Below are 22,006 nucleotides of genomic sequence, written 5' to 3' on the forward strand. Positions count from 1 at the left end.
TGGTGTAGTAATCACTTAGCTAAGTTGGTTCACCAACAAGGTGGGAAGGCAACTATCTGTCCTGAATCATATACTTGAAACACACCCCATGAGACTAGCTAAACAATAAGATCCTAATAAGAAAAAGGAAAAGAACAATAAGAGTTAAAAAAGAAAGAAAAGTTAATAAAGAATAAGGCTAGGCACCAAGGGCATGAAACTTGAGGGATGTGTCTCTGGTGCTCTTGTACCAAGGATCTGCTTGGATGAATAAGTTCTTAGGAGTGCTTCATCACTTGGTAACTTGGGTTAACTAACCCGGGATTATCAACTGAAAATCCACTATCAAGAGCAACCTTGCTACAGAATATTTAGTAACCCAAAGAGGTGCTGGACACCAAGACCTCAAGGAAAGAAAATAACAAACCATGTGCCTGTGGTGTGCATGTATGGGGGAGAGAGACTTGAGGGAGTAAGTCCTTAGGGGTGTTTCAACACCTAGCACCTTGAACCAACTGGTTCAGGAGTGTTGGCTGAAAGCTTATCTTAAAGAGTCGCCCCCTCACAGAACACTTAGCCTAAGGATGAAATAAAACTTGGAAAGACAAAGGGATCAATAAATAAAAGTCTCAAAGGGTGCAATCAAGTGAGTATTCCAAGGCATGATAAAGGTCTGAAAGCCAGTAAAGGAATGAACCTAAGTTGCTATGCATGAAACCCCATAAAACCAAGAACATGATTTTCACAATAATGATTCATTCATCTTGTTATTTCATTCATCATTCTCTTGTTCCAGTACTTGCTTAGGGACAAGCAAGCTTTAAGTTTGGTGTTGTGATGCCAGGGCATTTTGGCCAATTTCACTGACCTTTTCTTTATGGTTTTAAGGTAGTTTCATGCATTTTCTTAGGAAATAAGCAAGTTTTGGGTAAATAATCACTTACATCTTGATTCAAGCAAACATTGTGAATTTTACATGATTTCATGAGAATTATGCATGAATTAAAGGACAAATTGAATGATGCATGTCTCATAACTTGGATTAGAGCTTTGATGCACTTTATTGCTTGATTTCAGGATAAAGGAAGCAAGGAAGAACCACGTTAGTCTAGCTAACCTGACCACTAACGTGGAATGAAAGCTAGCTTGCAACGTTAATGAGAAAAGTGATTGCCAATAACGCCTTCGTGAGCCATCATAGCCCACGTCAATTGCCACGTTAAATATGGTAACGTGGAAGCTAACATGGAAGAGAAGTAGAACTCCAATGTTAGTGGTAAAAGTAAGTGCCACTAACGTTCAAAAAGCGAAAATTGGCCACGTTAAGAGCCACGTTAACTTAGTTAACGTGAGCTCTAACGTGGAAGAAGAAGATGATGCCAACATTAGTAAGACTCACCTTTGTCACTAACGTTGGACTAAGCCCATATTGGCTATGCTAAAAGCCACGTTAACCCAGTTAACGTGGACTCTAACGTGGAGGGAGCAAGAATCACCAATGTTAGTGACACTCACCTTTGTCACTAACGTTGGATTGAGCCAATATGAGCCACGTTAGTTGCCACGTTAATTACATTAACGTGGAAGCTAACGTGGAGAAGAGGGATGATGAGCCAACATTAGTGACACTCACCTTTGTCACTAACGTTGGAGATGGCTATCAATACCACGTTAGAAGTCACGTTAACCTAGTTAACATGAACTCTAACGTGGGAAGTAGGGGCGTTCTGAAGCGTTATTGACAAAGGTAAGTATCACTAACACTCTCGAAGATTTGGCAAGCCTACGTTAAAGGCTACGTTTACTATTCTAACGTGAACTCTAACATAGGGAGAAAGGGGTACTCTCAACGTTATTGAAAAAGGTAAACCCCAGTAACGTTTACGAAGGGCCAAGGGTCAACGTTAGTGGTCACGTTAGTGCCACTAACGTTGAAGTTAACGTGGACCACTTTGGGTTAGGAACGTTAGTGAAAAAGGTGATTGTCACTAACGTTCTCAACCCCACATTTTCACTTAACGTTAACACCACTAACGCCCTAAGCTAAAGTCCCTGCCTACTTCACATTTTCTCTGCAAGTAAAGCTGAGCCCACTGAAGAAGATAACTGCTTCAACTCAAGATCCAAAGGCCCATATCCAAGACATGAAGAGCCAACTAGAAGATCAGAAGAATAGTATAAATAGGGAGAGCTTTGAACTAGAAAGAAGCTTTTGGGCATTATTAGAATTACTCTCTGTATTTTACTTTCTCTGCACTTCTAGTTTAACTTTCAGAATGTACTCTCCATCTTTGCTTTCCATTCCCAGAGCTATGAACAACTAAACCCCTTTCATTGGGTTAGGGAGCTCTATTGTAATTTGATGGATCAATAATAGTTTTCATTATTCTTCTTCTTTCTTTTCTCTTGATTTTACTAGAAAGCTTTCAATCTTTAACCAATTGAGTAGTTATCTTGGAAAAGAAGATATTCATACTTGGATCTCTTCTGAACCTTGGAAAAGGGATGAAGAGATCATGCTAGAAATGTTTTCTCACGTTGGACCAAATTTGGGTTTGGGCGGATATGGTGACATATAATTCTCCCAATACTTTGATTTGGAAATACATGTGGTATAATCAGTGACCACACTTCATCTCTTCTCATGAGCAATTAGACCAAGGAATTGGCTATTGATCTGATTTGAGAGATTGAATTACCAAGGAATTGGAATTCAATCACTTAAGATTGCCAAGGAGATCAATGAATGCATTGATTGAGGAAGAGATGAAAATGAACTTGATCCGGAGAATGCAACATCTCTTAAGCCCAATGAATTTCCCATTTCTGATCTTACCCATTCTCTTTACTTTATGCCATTTAATTTCATGCTAAACTTCCCTTCCCCATTTAAGATTCTGCAATTTACTTCAGGTCATTTATTTTATGCTATTTACTTTCCCGCCATTTAATTTCCTGCAATTCTCAACTCACTTTCTGCTTAGCTCAACTAGAACATTCTTCCAATTAAAGTTGCTTGACCAATCAATCCCTGTGGGATTCGACCTCACTATACTGTGAGTTTTTACTTGACGACAATTCGGTATACTTGCCGAGGGAGATTTGTTAAGGGACAAGTTTCCGTGCATCACTTCTCCATTATCATTCTAACACAATGGTGTCTGACATCTTTTTCCGTAGAGAGCTTCATAAGGTGCCATCCTGATACTTTGTTGGTAGCTGTTATTGTAGACGAATTCTTTCAACGGCAAATATTTATCCCAACTGCCTTGGTTATCCATCACGCAAGATCTTAGCATGTCTTCTAATGTCTGGGTTGTCCGTTCTGATTATCCGTCTGTCTGAGGATGGTATGCTGTACTCATGTGCAATTCTGTCCCCAATGCTTTTTGAAAAGCTCCCCAGAATCTAGAAGTAAATCTTAGATCTCGATCTGAAACAATTGACGAAGGTATCCCATGCAGTCGTACGATTTCTTGAATATATATCCGTGCAACCCTTTCTAATGTGTGGTCAACTCGAATCGGAAGGAAATGCGCCAATTTTATCAAGCTGTCCACAATCACCCAAATAGCATCGTGTCCTATTGAGGTCCTTGGCAATCCCGTGACAAAATCCATAGTGATCTGCTCCCATTTCCATTGTGGTATTTCTAAGGGTTGTAGGGTTCTAGACGGCCTTTGATGTTCCACCTTCATTGGTGTACGGAATTGTGATCACACTTTTCACAACTCTGGTACAACTAACCAGCAAGTGCACTGGGTTGTCCAAGTAATAAAACCTTACACGAGTAAGGGTCGATCCCACGGAGATTGCCGGCTTGAAGTAAGCTATGGTTATCATGTAAATCTTAGTCAGGTGGATTCAATTGGTTATGAGTTTTGATAATTGAAAGATAAATAAAACGTAAATTAAAATAAAGATACTTATGTAATTCATTGGTGGGAATTTCAGATAAGTGTTTGGAGATGCTTTGTTGCTTCTGAACCTCTGCTTTCCTATTGTCTTCATCCAATCATGCATGCTCCCTTCCATGGCAAGCTGTATATTTGTGGATCACCATTGTCAATGGCTACCATCCGTCCTCTCAGTGAAAATGGTCCAGGTACAGTTTTTGTACGGCTAACTGTCAAATCTCTCGTCTCGGATGAAAAATACCAGGCACAGCTACCGCACGGCTAATCATCTGTCGGTTCTCACTTACGTCGGCATAGGATCTCTCTATCCTTTTGCACACTGTCACTACGCCCAATATTCGTGAGTTTGAAGCTTGTCATAGTCATCCCGTCCCAGATCCTACTCGAAATACCACAGACAAGGTTTAAACTTTTCAGATATCACGAATGCTGCCAATTGGTTCTAGCCTCTACCACGAAGGTTCTAATCTCACGGATTCGAATGCTCTGTTGTCAGGAGAGGCAAGTCAAATCCGTGGATCAGAGACCCAAGAGATTATATTCCGGCTGTCATCCAATGACTATGTTTAACATCATGTAGACCGCTTGTGGTTGTCAGCCACGCGGATCTTGGCTGAGCGAGTAACGAAGATAGTTGGTGATTGTCACGGGTCACCTCTTCATTCTGACTTAACTGAATTAAGTACGAGAGTATATCTTGGAGAATAAGTAAGCGTGAATTGAAAGAGAAACAATAGTACTTGCATTAATTAATGGAGAGCAGCAGAGCTCCGCACCTTAATCTATGAGGTGTAGAAACTCCACCATTGGAAAATACATAAGAGAAAATAGCCTAGGCATGGCCGTGAGGCCAGCCAAGCATGAAGTTGATAAAAGATGATAAAATGATCAAAAGTCCAAATACAATAGGAAATACTAGTATTTATACTAAACTAGTTACTAAGAGTTACAGAAATTGAGTAACTAAGGGAAGATAGTGCAGAAATCCACTTCCGGGGCCCACTTAGTGTGTGCTTGGGCTGAGCATTGAGCTTTACATGTGCATAGGCCTTTTCTAGAGTTAAATGCCAGCTTGGATGCCAGTTTGGGTGTTTAACTCCAGTTTTGGTGCCTGTTCCGGCGTTTTACGCTAGAAAAGGGTCTCTAGCTGGCGTTGAATGCCAGTTTGGGCCATCAAATCTCAGGCAAAGTATGGACTATTAGACATTGCTGGAAAACATAAGATGTCTACTTTCCAACGCAATTGAGAGCGCACCAATTGGGCTTCTGTAGCTCCAGAAAATCCACTTCGAGTGCAGGAGGGTCAGAATCCAACAGCATCTGTAGTCCTTTCTCAGCCTCTGAATCAGACTTTTGCTCAGATCCCTCAATTTCAGCCAAAAAATACCTGAAATTATAGAAAAAAACAAAAAATCATAGTAAAGTCTAGAAATGTGATTTTTGCATAAAAACTAATAAAAATATAATAAAAAGTAACTAAAACATACTAAAAACTACCTAAAAACAATGTCAAAAAGCGTATAAATTATCCGCTCATCATTCACCTTCTGGCAGATTAAACATTTTGAGACATAGTCAGCTACACCTTTCTTTAAGCCCAGCCACCAGAACATTTGTTTCAAATCTTGATACATCTTTGTCACTCCAGGATGCATAGAGAATCTACTTTGATGAGCTTCAACAAGAATCCTTTGTCTCAAATCCCCAGAGCTAGGCACACAAATTCTGTTCTTGTATTTCCAGAGATTGCTACAATCTTGTCTTACTTCTACTAGTTCCTCTGCTTTCATCCGTCTCAGCATCATCATCATTTCTGTGTCCTGTGCTTGTGCTCGCAGAATATTAACTTTAAAATCTGGTATTATATGCAACTGCGCCAAACGGACTCCACTTGACGTCTCAGTCATAGCCAACCTAAGGTCCTCAAATTCCGCGAGTAGCTTTCCTTCCTTTATCATCATCCAAGAGATATTCAAATTCTTACTGCTTAAGGCATCCGCCACAACGTTAGCTTTCCCTAGGTGATAACTTAACTTAAAATCATAGTCCTTTAAAAATTCCATCCACCTCCGCTGTCGCATATTAAGATCCTTCTGGTTAAAGATATACTTTAAACTTTTGTGGTCAGAGAAAACTTCTAATTGAGCGCCATACAAATAGTGTCTCCAGATCTTGAGAGCAAACACCACTACCGCTAGTTCCAAGTCATGCGTCGGATAATTTCATTCATGAGGTCTTAGCTGCCAGAAAGCGTAAGCCACCACATTCTTGTCTTGCATCAGCATACGTCCAAGTCCTTTATGAGAGGCATCATAGTATATTTCAAAAGGTTTCTGTGGATCTAGTAGCACTAATACAGGTGTAGTTGTTAGCTTTTCCATAAGCATCTCGAAACTTCTGTCACACTCAGCCGTCCAGATAAACGGAACTTCCTTTTGTGTAAGGTAAGTCAAAGGTAAAGCTATCACTGAGAATCCTTTGATGAACCTCTGGTAGTATCCAGCTAGTCCGAGAAAACTCCGAACTTCTGTAACAGTCATAGGTGGTTCCCATTGCACTACTGCTTCAATTTTTTAAGGATCCACTGCAATTTCTCCCTGTGATATGACATGCCCCAAAAATGCCACATTCTCTGTCCAGAATTCACACTTTGATAGTTTAGCATATAACTTTCGAGTCCTCAGTATCTACAATACAGTCCTTAGATGTTCTTCATGCTATCTTTCTGTCTTTGAATAGATAAGAATGTCGTCTATAAAAACCACTACGAATTGATTAAGGTACGAACGAAAAATACGATTCATGTAATCCATGAAAATCGCAGGAGCATTAGTTAGTCCAAACGACATTACCGTATACTCATAGTGACCATATCGAGTTCTAAATGCAGTCTTTGGTATATCTGACTCTTTCACTCGAATCTGGTGATAGCTTGACCGCAAATCAATCTTCAAGAACACAGTTGCACCTTTCAACTGATCCATCAAATCATCTATCCGTGGAATTGGATACTTGTTCTTGATAGTGACTTTATTTAACGGTCGATAATCTACACAAAGTCTCATTCCACCATCCTTCTTCTTCACCAGCAATACTGGAGCTCCCCAAGGTGATGCACTGGGATGAATAAATTTCTTTCCAAGTAGCTCATCCAGCTGCTTCTTCAATTCTGCAAGTTTCAGTGGTGATATCCGGTACGGTGCTATGGAAATCGGTCCGGTTCCAGGTGCTTGTTCAATGCTGAATTCTATCTCTCGCTGAGGAGGAAACTCAGGTATGTCGTCCGGGAAATCATCAGGAAATTCCTTCACCACTCGGATTCGTTCTAAGATTAATTCACTGTCATTCGAGCTAGCCGCTAACAGAACGTACCCCTTAAAATTACTCCCGTCTAAGGTAAGTCTTACAGAATTCAGATATAAAGCATGGGACAGAAATGGTTTAATATCTAAACTATCAGACGGAATAACAGCAGTTCTTTTAAACCAATCAAGGAAAACATGATACTTAGATAACCAATCTAATCCTATAATAACTTCTAAACCATATAGAGGCAAACATATTAGATCATGTATAAAAGTCCTGTTCCTAATAGTGAATGGTACTTGCAGGCACACTAAACTGGTCAAAGCATTTTAGAATGCAGGTGTATGGATAATCAGATCAAAGTTCAACTCAGAGAAATCTAGTCCCAACTCACAAGCAACAGTTAAAGAGATAAAGGAATGCGATGCACCCGAATCATACAGTACAGCTAGAAATCAATTCTTGATATGACACTGACCTTGGATTAGGGCGTCTGATTGCATAGCATCATTAGCAGTTATAGCAAACACTCAGCCTTGTTGCAGGATTTCTTTTGGGAAATTCCTCGCCAAGTGTCTAGGTTTCCCACAATTGTAACAAGTAAATGTTCTGATTTGGCAAGGCCTGGTACCATGATCCTTTCCGCACTGTCTACATGTAGTATTCACTTATGCCTGTTGAGGTCGTTTACCATTATCCTGCCTTGGTCTACCTCCGTTTCCACCAGTAGGGCGAACAGGAACGTTACCAGCTTGTGGGTTTCTTCGCTGTGGCACACCGAATGTCTTGAAATTTGTCCTTCGTGGTTTCCAATTATAACTATTGTAGTTCCTTGGTGGAAATCCTTGATGACTTACTTTAGATGCACTTACCTTCTTAGCACCTTCTTCCACTAACTTACACTTATTAACCATTTCAGCAAAATTCCGTATCTCCAATGGAACTACTGAACTCATCAGATCCTCATGAAGGCCCCCTTCGAACTTCAAGCACTTCCATTCTTCAAAGTCAGTAGGATTCCCTTGACAAATCTTGGAGAAATGGCACAAGTCATCAAACTTATGGGCATATTCTGCAACAGTTGTGTTACCCTGCGTCACGAGTTGCCCTTGGAAAATACTTCTTATAAAATTCATCCTTGAAAGTATCCCAAGGAATATCGCCTTCATCTTGTTGCAACAGTCGCTGTATCCCCTTCCACCAATGCTCAGCTTCTCCTTCCAGCATATAAGTAGCAAACTCCACCTGTTGGCCTTCCGGAACATGCTGCGCTTGCAGTGATCGTTCGATACCTCGAAACCAGTTTTTAGCATCAGTCGTAACGAGTGTACCTAAACTTAGGCGATTTAACCTTTAGAAAGGTCGCAAGGGTCATAGGTATTTCAAGATGCCCCAAGTTATTCTCTTCATTCCCATTATCTTCTCCATGCTCATTGTAACAGCCTAGACCACCTGCTAGCACGATATTGTCCGCTTTGGCACACAAGGCCTCACGGTTTTGCCTTTGACGATAGGGATGATAGCCGAAGCCCCCCACACTCACTCGTCAAAAAGCGTCATGCTAGGGAGAGGTATCCACACCCTTATAAGGCATGCTTCGTTCCCCTCTCCAACCGATGTGGGCCTTACACTCATTCTCATTCCCGTTTCTCACTCCAAGACGGTCAACAGCCCTAGCCGCTACTACTGCAGCCTCACGCACTGCCTCAGCCACAACGTTCATGGTAGTCATAAATGTTTCCTGTTCCCTCCATGGTTAACATTAGGAATTCCTTCCCGTATGCCTCGTCTCCGTCAACCCATCGTGGTCCTGTTCACACTAAACAATCATTATTAAGGTGATCAGTCTTAACACTTCAAGTCAAAAATGAAAGCACAGAGACAATCATGCAACACATATCACATAGATATCCTATAAGGATGAGACACACAACAGAGTATGCAATGAAGCACACTCAGTCCACTCCCAGGCTCTATTGGGAATGAACTGCTCTAATACCAAATTGTAACGACCCAACTTTCAGTATGCCATGGTCATACAGGAAGCCAAGTGTTATCAATTTAATCTTCCAAATTATTAACTATTATTTAATATATGAGCCTGTTCCTTGTTAGAGTGATGCCAATTTTACGAGTAACTTTTTTTTTATTTAACTTATATCGTTACGGGTGAAGAGGTAAAATAAACAAGCATACATTAAGAGAAATAAAAGGAAGTATAAAGAAACATAGAAACACAGTTGATAATATATATCATGTACACTATAGCAAAACATGTAGCGTTTACACAAGATCAAGTCAGTTTACATCCTCGTCAACCTACGTAACTAATATATACACGACACCCCAAGGGCCTGGCCCATACAAAAATCTGCTAAACTGGCACCCAGGCTAGCCTAACCACTATATAGCTCCTAGCTCTCGGGTGTACTAACACAAGTAAGAGACTAACTAGCTGATAATGTCAGACTAGAGTGTCATCAAAAGAATGCCCCTACTGTTGTCAGAGTGCATCTACTTATGGCCGTTCGGAAGATCGTCATGAGACTCGGCCATCTCCTCATCCTGCTCTATCTCTATCTCAGGATCATCCTCCTCCTCATCGTCCATAGCTACAGCTATACCCTCAGACCCACCAGAAGCACTACTGTCACTATATACAAAACCATTCGCGAGCACAGGTCCGTTCTCGTAAATAGGAGCTACCCCATCGTCCAGAAGTGCCGGCTCATCAGGCTGTGGAAAGTCAGGGATCGACTCAGGGGGAAAGTCCCACTCTGGTGGAATAACAGGAACGTAGTCACCAGCTAACTCAGCCTCAACAAGAATGATAGGCTCAGGTACCGCCTCATTCAAGGGTTGAGCTGGTATAGGGTGTTCGAGACCATCAGGAAAAGGATGTCCAGGTGCGTCAGGGTGTAACCAGGATAAGGGGAAGTCATAAGGAGCATCGGGGTCAAAATGTGGCCTAGACAGAGGATGTTGAAAAGCTCGATTAGGTAACGTATATCGTCTAATACGAGGCTCCAATCCCATAATGAAGTAACTGTGATGTACCGAATCCTCGTAGACGTAAGGGTCCTCAAACTCATAGAATATCACATCCATCTCCATCAGAAGGGGAGTGATGACAAGTCATCTTAGCCTAGTTTCACTAGTCTTTTTCTTTTGTTTTCACTTGAATTGTGCACTTTCTTGAGCTACAAGTAAGCTAATTTGGGTATATTTTCATGCTTCCTTTGATTGAATCAACCATGTATGAATTCATGCTATTTCATGAGGTTTTAGGCTATAATTGTCACATATTATGATAAAATGAATATCTCATGATTTTAAGCATAGCTTTGATGTGTTTGGTTGATTAATGATAGGTGAAGAAAGCTTGGAGAAAGGTTGAAGCAAGAAGGAATGGCTAGGAGTAAAGAGAGGACAATGGAATAAGTGAAAATGAACCAGGAAGCAAAAAGCTGGACCAAAAGTTAGCCTAAAAACTTTTGCACAAACTTTTGGGTGAAAAGTTAGCCCCAACGTTAGCCCCTAACTTTTGGGCTAACGTTTGCACATGAAAGTTACTCCCTGGGCACCAAAAGTTTGCGCCTACGTTAGCCCCTAACTTTGTGGCTAACGTTGGCATGAGAAAAACACTCCCTGGGCACCAAAAGTTTGCGCCAACTTTAGCCCCTAACTTTATGGCTAACGTTGGCATGAGAAAAACACTCCCTGGGCACCAAAAGTTTGCGCCAACGTTAGCCCCTAACTTTGTGGCTAACGTTGGCATGAGAAAAACACCCCCTGGCCACCAAAAGTTTGTGCCAACGTTAGCCTCTAACTTTTGGGCTAACGTTGGCACATAAAAAACACAAAGGGGGAGCAAAAGTTTGCGCCAACGTTAGCCCCTAACTATTGGGCTAACGTTGGTGCCATAAGTGCACTAAGGAAGGCCAACGTTGGAGCAAAAGATAGACCCCTAACTTTTGCACCAACGTGGGTATCAGCAAAACATGGGGGCTGATATGAAAAGTTGGACCAAAAGTTTGCCTCAAACTTTTACTCAAACTTTTACTCAAACTTTTGCAAAACTCCAACCCGGTTCACTTGGTTCACTTTGGTTCCTCTCCAAACTCCAAGAGCAATCAACCAAGGCCTCTCTCAACCCAACTCCACCAAGAGCAAAGGCCCAACTCAAGGCTTGAAGATCATTTGAAGAAAGTGTATAAATAGGATAGAATTCAAGTTCTTAGGGGAGCTTTCCTTTTGAGTTTTCATAATAGTTTTCGGAGAGCTTTGAATATTGAGTGATCTTTAATTTCTTAGTTTCGGGGAAGAAGAATTCCACTCTCTTCCTCTTAGTTTTATTGCTTTCAATTTCAATTGCAATTGTCTTGGATCTTGGGTTGGAGAATTGAAGGAATTCTGTTTCAATCTCATCCGAAGATCTCTCTGTTTCTTCTACTGCTTATTGAATTTAATTTCTATTAATTGTTCTTCATCTACTTTCTTTGCAATTTACAATTCCTTTGCAATTGTTCTTGTTGGATCTAGGAAGGCATTGAGATCTAGACTTGGTTATCTAGTCTCTTGGGTCCTGAGATCCGGATCCCCCATTTCCCATTCCCTGTTTACTGTTTTCATGCTTATTTACAATTCTGTTTTTAGATCCGGTTAAATCCAAGTGTTCTTTTACTTCTCTGTTGGTTGCAATTTACTTTCCCTCGTTTAATTTCTGCAAATCCAACTCCCAATTCCCTTTACAATTCAAGCTATTTACATTTCTTGCACTTTAAGATTCTGCAATTTACATTTCTTGCGTTCTAAGTTTCTGCCATTTAATTTCTTGTTCTTTATGATTCAGCATTTAAATTCCTGTTCTCTTTAATTTCATGTCAATTACCCATTCCCTTTGCTTTCCATGCAATTTAAATTCTGCAAATCACAAATCACTCAACCAAATCTTGATTCGCTTGACTAAATCAACCACTAAACTAAAATTGCTCAATCCTTCAATCCCTGTGGGATCGACCTCACTCCCGTGAGTTATTATTACTTGATGCGACCCGGTGCACTTGCCGGTTAGTTTTGGGTGTTTTGGAGAAATTCGTTTTTCCGCTAAAATATCCCATCAAGTTTTTGGCACCGTTGCCGGGGATTGATTAGATTGACAATGATTAAGTGAGGTGGTGATCTAGATCTAGCATTTTTTTCTTTTTATTTTCTGTTCTTTTAATTTTCAATTAACCCACTAACTGTTTGAAATTTTGCTTAAGCTAACTAAAACTTCATTCTAGCAATAGATTGAAGTGTCACTGGTTTGTGTGTTTCTTATGTTCTGCTTGTATGTCAGGTACAAGAAGAAATACACCCATCTTTCATGAACAAGACAAACGAACTATTAGAAGGTTAAGAAGAGCGGAAAGAGGGAAAAATATTGTTGGAGAAGAGGAATCAGAAGAAGAATTCCAAGATATGGAGGAACATTCAACCAATCCACCAGGTGGAGCAGACAATAACAATAACAATCCACCCGAGAGGAGAGTTCTGGCCTCCTATACCTTTGCAAATGCTAGACATTGTGGAAGCAGCATTCTCACCCCTAATGTCAATGCAAATAACTTTGAATTAAAGCCACAACTCATTACATTGGTCCAAAACAACTGCTCGTTTGGGGGAGGACCATTGGAGGATCCAAATCAACATTTGTCTACCTTCTTAAGGATTTGTGACACTGTCAAGTCCAATGGCGTGAATCCTGAGACCTACAAGCTTCTGCTGTTCCCGTTCTCATTAAGGGACAAGGCCGCACAATGGCTTGAAACTTTTCCTCAAGGAAGCATCACTAGCTGGGATGATTTGGTGACTAAATTTCTAGCCAAATTTTATCCACCTCAAAGGGTTAACAGGCTGAAAACCAAGGTACAAACATTCACACAATCGGATGCTGAAAATCTGTATGAAGCATGGGAGAGATACAAGGCTCTGCTGAGGAAATGTCCACCAGAAATGTTCACTGAGTGGGACAAGCTACAGAACTTCTATGAAGGACTCACCCTAAAAGCTCAAGAATCACTTGATCACTCAGCTGGAGGTTCCTTGCAACTCATGAAAACTGCAGAGGAAGCTCAAAATCTCATTGATATGGTGGCTAACAACCAATATTTCTTTGCTCATCAAAGAAACCGCCAACCATCACAAAGCAGAGGAGTAATGGAGCTAGAAGGAGTGGACTCAATCTTGGCTCAAAACAAGATGATGCAGCAGCAAATTCAACAACAATTTGAGCAAATGGCCAAGAGGATTGATAGTCTCCAAGTTGCAGCAGTTAACACTAGCCAACCATCAATCACATGGGGACAGAGTGAAGAAACTCAAGAAGAACAACAACAAGAGCAAGTACAGTATATGCACAACCAAGGACCAAATGAAGTGTATGGTGATACATACAATCCATCCTGGAAGAACCACCCAAACCTCAGATGGGGAGATAATCATACCCAAAACCAACAACCATGGCAGAGGAACTCAAACCAAAACAACCCAAGAAGCAACCAAAACCACAACCAGCAGCAGACCAACCAAAACCCCTACAGAAAACCTCAAAACAACTACCCCAACCCCAACCAGTACCAATCCAATAACCAACCCACCAACCAAAATGCCTATCATCCACCACCCACATCTCATAACCCACCTCAAGTATCACCTGAAGCCCAGAGAATCACTAACTTGGAGGCCGTGATAGACAAAATGTTGAAACACCAGGAAATGGTAACCAAGAATCAGGAAGCATCCCTGAAAAGCCTAGAGAGACAGATGGGGCAAATCTCCAAGCAGATTTCTCTTGAGAGACCTTCAAGCTCACTGCCGAGTGACACAATCCCAAATCCTAAGGAAGAATGCAAGGCAATACAATTAAGGAGTGGGAGAACATTGATGAGCAACAATGCCACTACTAAGAAGCAAGTAGAGAGCAGCAAAAGACCAATAGAAGAGGAACATCCAACACACACAGAGGAAGCCAATGATGATGATGCAATGGCAAGCAAGGAAGCCTCAAAGCAAACTCAAGCAAAGGGGGAACAACCAAAAATTCCAAAAAAAGGGAATGAAGCAGTTGAAAAGCCAACCAAGAATCAAAAGCAACAAGTAGAGAAAACCTTTGTACCTCCACTGCCATATCCCCAGAGGTTCAACAAAGAAACCAAGGACCAGCATTTTCACAAGTTCCTTGAAACCTTCAAAAAGCTGGAAATCAATATTCCTTTTGCTGAAGCACTTGAGCAAATGCCTCTGTATGCCAAGTTTTTGAAGGAGCTTATCAACAAGAAAAGAAGTTGGGATGAGAAAGAAACCATACTGCTCACTGAGGAATGCAGGGCTTTGATTCAAAAAGGCTTTCCCCCTAAGCTTGAAGATCCAGGGAGCTTTTTGCTACCTTGCACCATTGGGGAATTAACCATCACTAAAGCAATGTGCGATCTAGGAGCAAGTATCAACTTAATACCATCCTCCTTGGTAAAAAAGCTGCATATAAAGGAAGTTAAACCAGTACAAATATCTCTAGAGCTAGTAGATAAGTCAACAGTATACCCTAGGGGTATGATTGAAAACCTGCTGGTCAAGGTGGACAACTTCATATACCCAGCAGATTTTGTGGTTCTAGATTCAGAAGGGGATGATGGTGATTCTATTATTCTGGGAAGGCCATTCTTGGCCACTGCTAGAGCTATCATAGACATAGAGGAAGGAAAATTAACTCTTAGAATGCATGATAAGAGTGTCACTCTGAAGGTATTACCAAAGGCACAATTTAGCAAGGAGAAGAAAGATTATATGAAAATTGACAAGGGAGAATCACAGTTGAAGGAAGAAACTGACAAAGAGAGTCACAGCAACATCCCAAGGCTAAGGATTGTGCAGACTGATGAAGAGGCCCAAGAGGATATTGGAGTATTAGCCACTGAGAAGAGAGGTCCCTAAGGGAAGCCTACGGCCAGAAAAGAAAGATCAACAAAAGGAAAGATGAAACGGAGAAACAAAACAAAAAGGGGTTGGAAGAACAGGAAGATCCCAACAGAGGGGCTTTCCAAAGGTGACAAAGTGCAACTGATATATCAACAGCTGGGGGCAAACCAACAAACTGAGGACTACTACACTGTCAGCAACATACTCTCATTAGAGCATGCTGAAATTGAACACCAGGGAACAAAGAAGAGGATCACAGTCAGGGGAGACAAATTGAGGCTCTACAAGCACCAACCACCATAAAAGAAAGCCTCAATGTCAAGCTAATGACAATAAAAGAGCGCTCCATGGGAGGCAACCCATGATTTAAGATTCATGTCATTTTAAATTCAATAAGTTATGATCATTTGAGCATGAATTCTTTTCTCTTTTCATGAACATGTCCATTGACTGCATGCACTGTTTTGAAACATATGCTGAGAATTCTAAGTTTGGTGTGCCTTCAAGCACACTAAACCAACGTTACAAATAATTCCGTTTTGCAAGCTTAGAGTGTCTTGACAAAGCATATGGCCAAACACTAAAGTTTGGTGTCCACATAGCTTCATGAAAATTAGAAATTCATGCATCAATAATCATACAATTGTTGTTTTCCAAAATCTTATAAATGAAAAATTCTTATTCGGTAATGAAGGCATCAATTGTGATGTACCCTTTGACAAGAAACAAGTTTGGTGTTCATCAAACTTTGATGCACCGATTTAGGGACACAATTGAACCTTCATGAAAAAAAAAAAAAAGAAGAGAAAAAGAAAATTAGGATGAAAGCAATTCTTATAAACATTTAACTAAGAGTGACATTGGGATTTCACTAATTGGAGGAAGAGACACAATTTCTTCATACATGATCAAACATTAAGTTTGGTGTCCTCCAAAGATGAGTCACGGTTCAATTGGATATAAGAATTGATGATTCATATAATATTAATAAAAGGAATACTCTTGCCACAGTTGGACAAAACTAATGTATGTTGTGATGACTAGGTGGTCAAAGAATCTTCAATGAAAGAGACAAGACAAAGGAAAGCATAGCATGAGGACAAAAGCTCATCACATGCTTCGAAAAAGAAATCTGCCACTCCTTGAGAATGATCACGGCAAAGGCAAGTGAAGAAGCAAGCTTTGTCTTCATTCATCCTTACATGCACACCTTTGATCCCCATAGTGTCTAGTTGCATCTTAGCCTTTCATTGCTCAAACGTACCACCTCAAGCCATGCACATGACCGAATCACTCCAACCTTGGAAACTTCATTCCCTTCATCACTCCTCAACATAACAAGCTCGGTTCAACATTTCTCTTGCTTTAAACTCCAACCATTTAAACTTCCCTTCATCATTTCTTGTCATAGCAAGTTCGGTCTCAATTTCTTCTTGCTCCAAACACACATCAAATTCTCCAACATTCTTCACACTCCCTCTAACCTCATAAAAACTCAGCCAACCAAGTGATCATGGCCTCTTCCTCAAGAACCAAACGAAGAAAAGGGAAAGACCCCATGGTGGAGGAAGACACACATGAATATGACCAATGGAGATTCAAGTCTCGGTACCATCAAATGCAAATTGAATGGATGAACGAGAAAAAGATCTATCCTGAAATTCCACTCTTGTTGCCGGATGATGGATGCCAAGAAATGAAGGACAAAATTCGAAAGAGGAGGTGGGAGGAACTTGCATCACCAGCCACCCGAATCAATGCCAATATCATAAGAGAGTTCTATGCAAATGTCTCAAGGCTTGACATGCGTGAGCCCCCAACGTACAAGAGCTATGTGCGGGGGGTGGAAGTAGACTTTAGCTCGGATGCAATCAAGAAAGTCTTGGGACTAAAGTCAGTCCGCTTTAGTGAACCGGGATACCAACAAAGATTGAATGAAGATCAGGATTATGATGAGATTGCGAGAGATATTTGTATGGAGAACTCAGAGTGGGAAGGAGATGACAAGAACAAATATAAGTATCTGAAGAGATGTAACCTCACCCGGGAAGCAAAAGGATGGTATGAGTTGATGAAAAGATCAATTCTGGGTACAGTGAACACCTCAGAAGTTAACAGGGAGAGAGTCGTGATGTTGCATTGCATCATTGTGGGAGGAGAGATAAGAGTTCATGAAATCCTTGCAAAAGACATTCAAAAGCTGGCTGAGAAGAATTCGGCCGGATCTTGGTTGTACTATCCGAGTACCATTTGGAGGTTGTGTGCAAAGGCTAAAGTTCCAATGGAAGAGGAGAATCCAATGTGGTTAAGCCAAGGCATGCCTATAACCATTGAAAGAATGATGATGCCCCCTGAAGCACATCAAGGCCGAAGACCACATGGAAGAAGGGAAAGAGAGGAACCAATGGAGGGAGAAGAATTACAAGAGGAAGAAGAGCCACAAGAGGAGGAGGAACAGCAACACACTCCTCTACATAACAATCTAGACATGGCTCAAATGCAGGAAGCAATTGGAAGATTATCACAACAGTACATGAGAATTCAAGAAAGGCAAGAGGAATATCATTCACTATCCATGAAAAACCAACAAGCACAAGAAGAACGGGAGCTAAGAATGATGAACAAACAAAGTGAATTCGAGTCAAGATTCCTTGTGATGCAAGAAGAACATGCTTTTCAATCTCATGAATCATTTGGAAATTTGAACAAATGCAAGCTGAAAATTTGAGGGCTCTCAAAGAGTTCACAACACTCCAAGATGCAAGGTATGAAATACAAGCCGATTACAACATCAATAGCCAAATCAAACTAAACTATATTGGAGAACATTTGCACAACATGGATCCGGCTTTCCCAACTTTTGATGAATTTTTCAAAAAGAGAAGTGAGGTAGAGGTAAGCAATACTATGAGACTTGAAGATAGAGTAGAGGAAGCAATGAATAGAGCTGGGTTCTGGCGGGATCAACAGACAACAGACATGGACACAGGGAACACCAGCAACCAGGTGTATGAAAGAAGAAAGAAAAAGCATGACAAATAAAATGTGGACTTGATCCTTGTTCAACACTAAGAAAGCATGCATTGTGTCTGTTTTAAGTGGTCCTTGCATCTTTAAGTAGTTGTCATAATGAATAGTCTTTGCGTTTTGTTTATTTCTCTTAGAATAAGTAAGCTAGTCTATGTGTGTGCTTGTGTGTTTACTTTCACTTAACAAAAAGCATGCTTTGTCCCCTGCATTTTCAATTCAATAAAAGAAATGTTTGAATGTAAAGTAAGATGGTCTCTGTTAGATAGAAGTAGAATAAAAGTAAGTGGTGGTATGTGTGTGATTGTATAATAGCTCACTTTTAGTGAATAAAGAGCCAGGATATCTCCTTCTAAGTATAGAGTGGCCTACTGTCTATGAATCTCAATCGAATAAAAATCCTTGGTTAGAAAGAAAAACAAAAAGAAAGAAAAAAACAAGTGGCAGAACAAAAGAAAAACAAAAAGAAACAAAGCTGGACACCAATAGCTTGAACCTTAGAATATATGCATGTGGTGTCTTTGTATTAGGATCTGCTTGGATTATTAAGCTCTTTGGAGTGCATCAACACTCGGTGACTTGGGTTAACTAACCCGGGATCATCAGCTGAAAGTCCACTATCAAGAGCAACCTAACTACAAGGCATTTAGCAGCCCAAAGAGGTGCTGGGCATCAATGTTCTAAGAAGGAATGTGAGCCAAGTGTCTATAGTGAATAATGTGTCAAGTATAAAGAAAAGGAAATGAACTTGCTACACATGACACTCAATTAAAGCTTATGAAAAGCCAAGGATAAAGGAATAATGAGAGGTCATAGCAGTATGTTGCTTGAAGCTTGAAGGAGACTTTCTAGGCCTAGGAGTCAATAAGAAGTGAGTATTTACATATCCACACAAAATCCCATGAACTATCAATAATACTCTACTAGCATGAACATCCTCTTCCATTTCATCCTTTCATCTCAATAAAAATTTTTTTTCTTGCTTGGGGACAAGCAAGCTTTAAGTTTGGTATTGTGATGACAAGTCATCTTAGCCTAGTTTCACTAGTCTTTTTCTTTTGTTTTCACTTGAATTGTGCACTTTCTTGAGCTACAAGTAAGCTAATTTGGGTAGATTTTCATGCTTCCTTTGCTTGAATCAACCATGTATGAATTCATGCTATTTCATGAGGTTTTAGGCTATAATTGTCACATATTATGATAAAATGAATATCTCATGATTTTAAGCAAAGCTTTGATGTGTTTGGTTGATTAATGATAGGTGAAGAAAGCTTGGAGAAAGGTTGAAGCAAGAAGGAATGGCTAGGAGTAAAGAGAGGACAATGGAATAAGTGAAAATGAACCAGGAAGCAAAAAGCTGGACCAAAAGTTAGCCTCAAACTTTTGCACAAACTTTTGGGTGAAAAGTTAGCCCCAACGTTAGCCCCTAACTTTTGGGCTAACGTTGGCACATGAAAGTTACTCCCTGGGCACCAAAAGTTTGCACCAACGTTAGCCCCTAACTTTGTGGCTAACGTTGGCATGAGAAAAACACTCCCTGGGCACCAAAAGTTTGCACCAACGTTAGCCCCTAACTTTGTGGCTAACGTTGGCATGAGAAAAACACTCCCTGGGCACCAAAAGTTTGCGCCAACGTTAGCCCCTAACTTTGTGGCTAACGTTGGCATGAGAAAAATACCCCCTGGCCACCAAAAGTTTGCGCCAACGTTAGCCTCTAACTTTTGGGCTAACGTTGGCACATGAAAAACACAAACGGGGAGCAAAAGTTTGCGCCAACGTTAGCCCCTAATTTTGGGCTAACGTTGGCGCCATAAGTGCACTAAGGAAGGCCAACGTTGGACCAAAAGTTAGACCCCTAACTTTTGCACCAACGTGGGTATCAGCAAAACATGGGAGCTGATATGAAAAGTTGGACCAAACGTTTGCCTCAAACTTTTACTCAAACTTTTACTCAAACTTTTGCAAAACTCCAACCCGGTTCACTTGGTTCACTTTGGTTCCTCTCCAAACTCCAAGAGCAATCAACCAAGGCCTCTCTCAACCCAACTCCACCAAGAGCAAAGGCCCAACTCAAGGCTTGAAGATCATTTGAAGAAAGTGTATAAATAGGATAGAATTCAAGTTCTTAGGGGAGCTTTCCTTTTGAGTTTTCATAATAGTTTTCGGAGAGCTTTGGATATTGAGTGATATTTAATTTCTTAGTTTCGGGGAAGGAGAATTCCACTCTCTTCCTCTTAGTTTTATTGCTTTCAATTTCAATTGCAATTGTCTTGGATCTTGGGTTGGAGAATCGAAGGAATTCTGTTTCAATCTCATCCGACGATCTCTCTGTTTCTTCTACTGCTTATTGAATTTAATTTCTGTTAATTGTTCTTCATCTACTTTCTTTGCAATTTACAATTCCTTTGCAATTGTTCTTGTTGGATCTAGGAAGGCATTGAGATCTAGAATTGGTTATCTAGTCTCTTGGGTCCTGAGATCCGGATTCCCCATTTCCCATTCCTTGTTTACTGTTTTCATGCTTATTTACAATTCTGTTTTTAGATCCGGTTAAATCCAAGTGTTCTTTTACTTCTCTGTTGGTTGCAATTTACTTTCCCTCGTTTAATTTCTGCAAATCCAACTCCCAATTCCCTTTACAATTCAAGCTATTTACATTTCTTGCACTTTAAGATTCTGCAATTTACATTTCTTGCGTTCTAAGTTTCTGCCATTTAATTTCTTGTTCTTTAAGATTCAGCATTTAAATTCCTGTTCTCTTTAATTTCATGTCAATTACCCATTCCCTTTACTTTCCATGCAATTTAAATTCTGCAAATCACAAATCACTCAACCAAATCTTGATTCGCTTGACTAAATCAACCACTAAACTAAAATTGCTCAATCCTTCAATCCCTGTGGGATCGACCTCACTCCCGTGAGTTATTATTACTTGATGCGACCCGGTGCACTTGCCGGTTAGTTTTGGGTGTTTTGGAGAAATTCGTTTTTCCGCTAAAATATCCCATCAGGGAGGAAGGGAGAGAAAGGGGTAAGAACTAGGGAGTCCTTAATAGGGCCGAGGATATTAGTTACATTCATTTATTCGGTGTCGATTAGCAGTCGAATAATGGGATATAGCAAAGCAGTAAATAGAAGATAAAGATAGATAGAGAAAGTAGAGAAAATAAAAATCAGAATACAAAAAGAAGAATACAAGAAAATGAAACACAGATATAGCATACACGCAAACAAACATATAGCAATAAATCATACACGCAAGAAGAAAAGCAACAGAGAATATTGTGCAGACAAGAATGATGCATGTCTAGTCCTAGTGCAGGTAATGAGCTCATTTGTCGGTTTCTACCCGCTCCCGACGTAACCGAGCAATACCAGCCTGATATGGCTTTCCTGTTGGCTATACCCCTGTGTACAGGAAATAACCCCTCTGTCACCACAGGGTCCTCTGCATGCAGGAAATAACACATCTGCCACTGCAGGGATGTATCCCGACACACCTTCTGTATACAGGAAATAACCCCTCTGCCACAATAGAAATGGAACAGGTGGTCACGGTACTTCTGTAGCAGTAAATAACCCCTCTACCTTACAGAAATAGATTATGAATCTGTACCGCAGGAAAGCGTTCTCAGTGGTCGCATCACCATCTGTCTGACTGCCTCAATGCAGCGGATGAACATATAGATATCTCTAGGGTTGCCTTAATGCAACTAATGAATAACTTTTCAATAGGTCCTCTGCTCCTATTCTCTTTACTCTGCTCTGATTACTTTTTTTTCTTGGGTATCTCTTTACTCTGCTCTGATTACTCTGTT

General features: G+C 40.5%; 1 protein-coding gene across 1 annotated transcript; it reads right to left on the bottom strand.

The window, feature by feature from the left end:
• Positions 1–6,118: 6,118 nt before the first annotated feature.
• Positions 6,119–6,436, bottom strand: LOC112721542 (uncharacterized mitochondrial protein AtMg00860-like). The gene has a single exon (XM_025772596.1). The coding sequence runs from the start codon at positions 6,434–6,436 to the stop codon at positions 6,119–6,121; it is 318 nt and encodes a 105-aa protein (XP_025628381.1).
• Positions 6,437–22,006: the final 15,570 nt, after the last annotated feature.

This window comes from Arachis hypogaea, chromosome 11 (assembly GCF_003086295.3).
Source record: "Arachis hypogaea cultivar Tifrunner chromosome 11, arahy.Tifrunner.gnm2.J5K5, whole genome shotgun sequence".
Classification (NCBI taxonomy): Eukaryota; Viridiplantae; Streptophyta; class Magnoliopsida; order Fabales; family Fabaceae; genus Arachis; species Arachis hypogaea.

What these genes read in the sequence shown, in the direction of transcription:
- LOC112721542 (XM_025772596.1), bottom strand. Translation starts at nt 6,436, where the DNA reads ATGACTGTTACAGAAGTTCGGAGTTTTCTCGGACTAGCTGGATACTAC.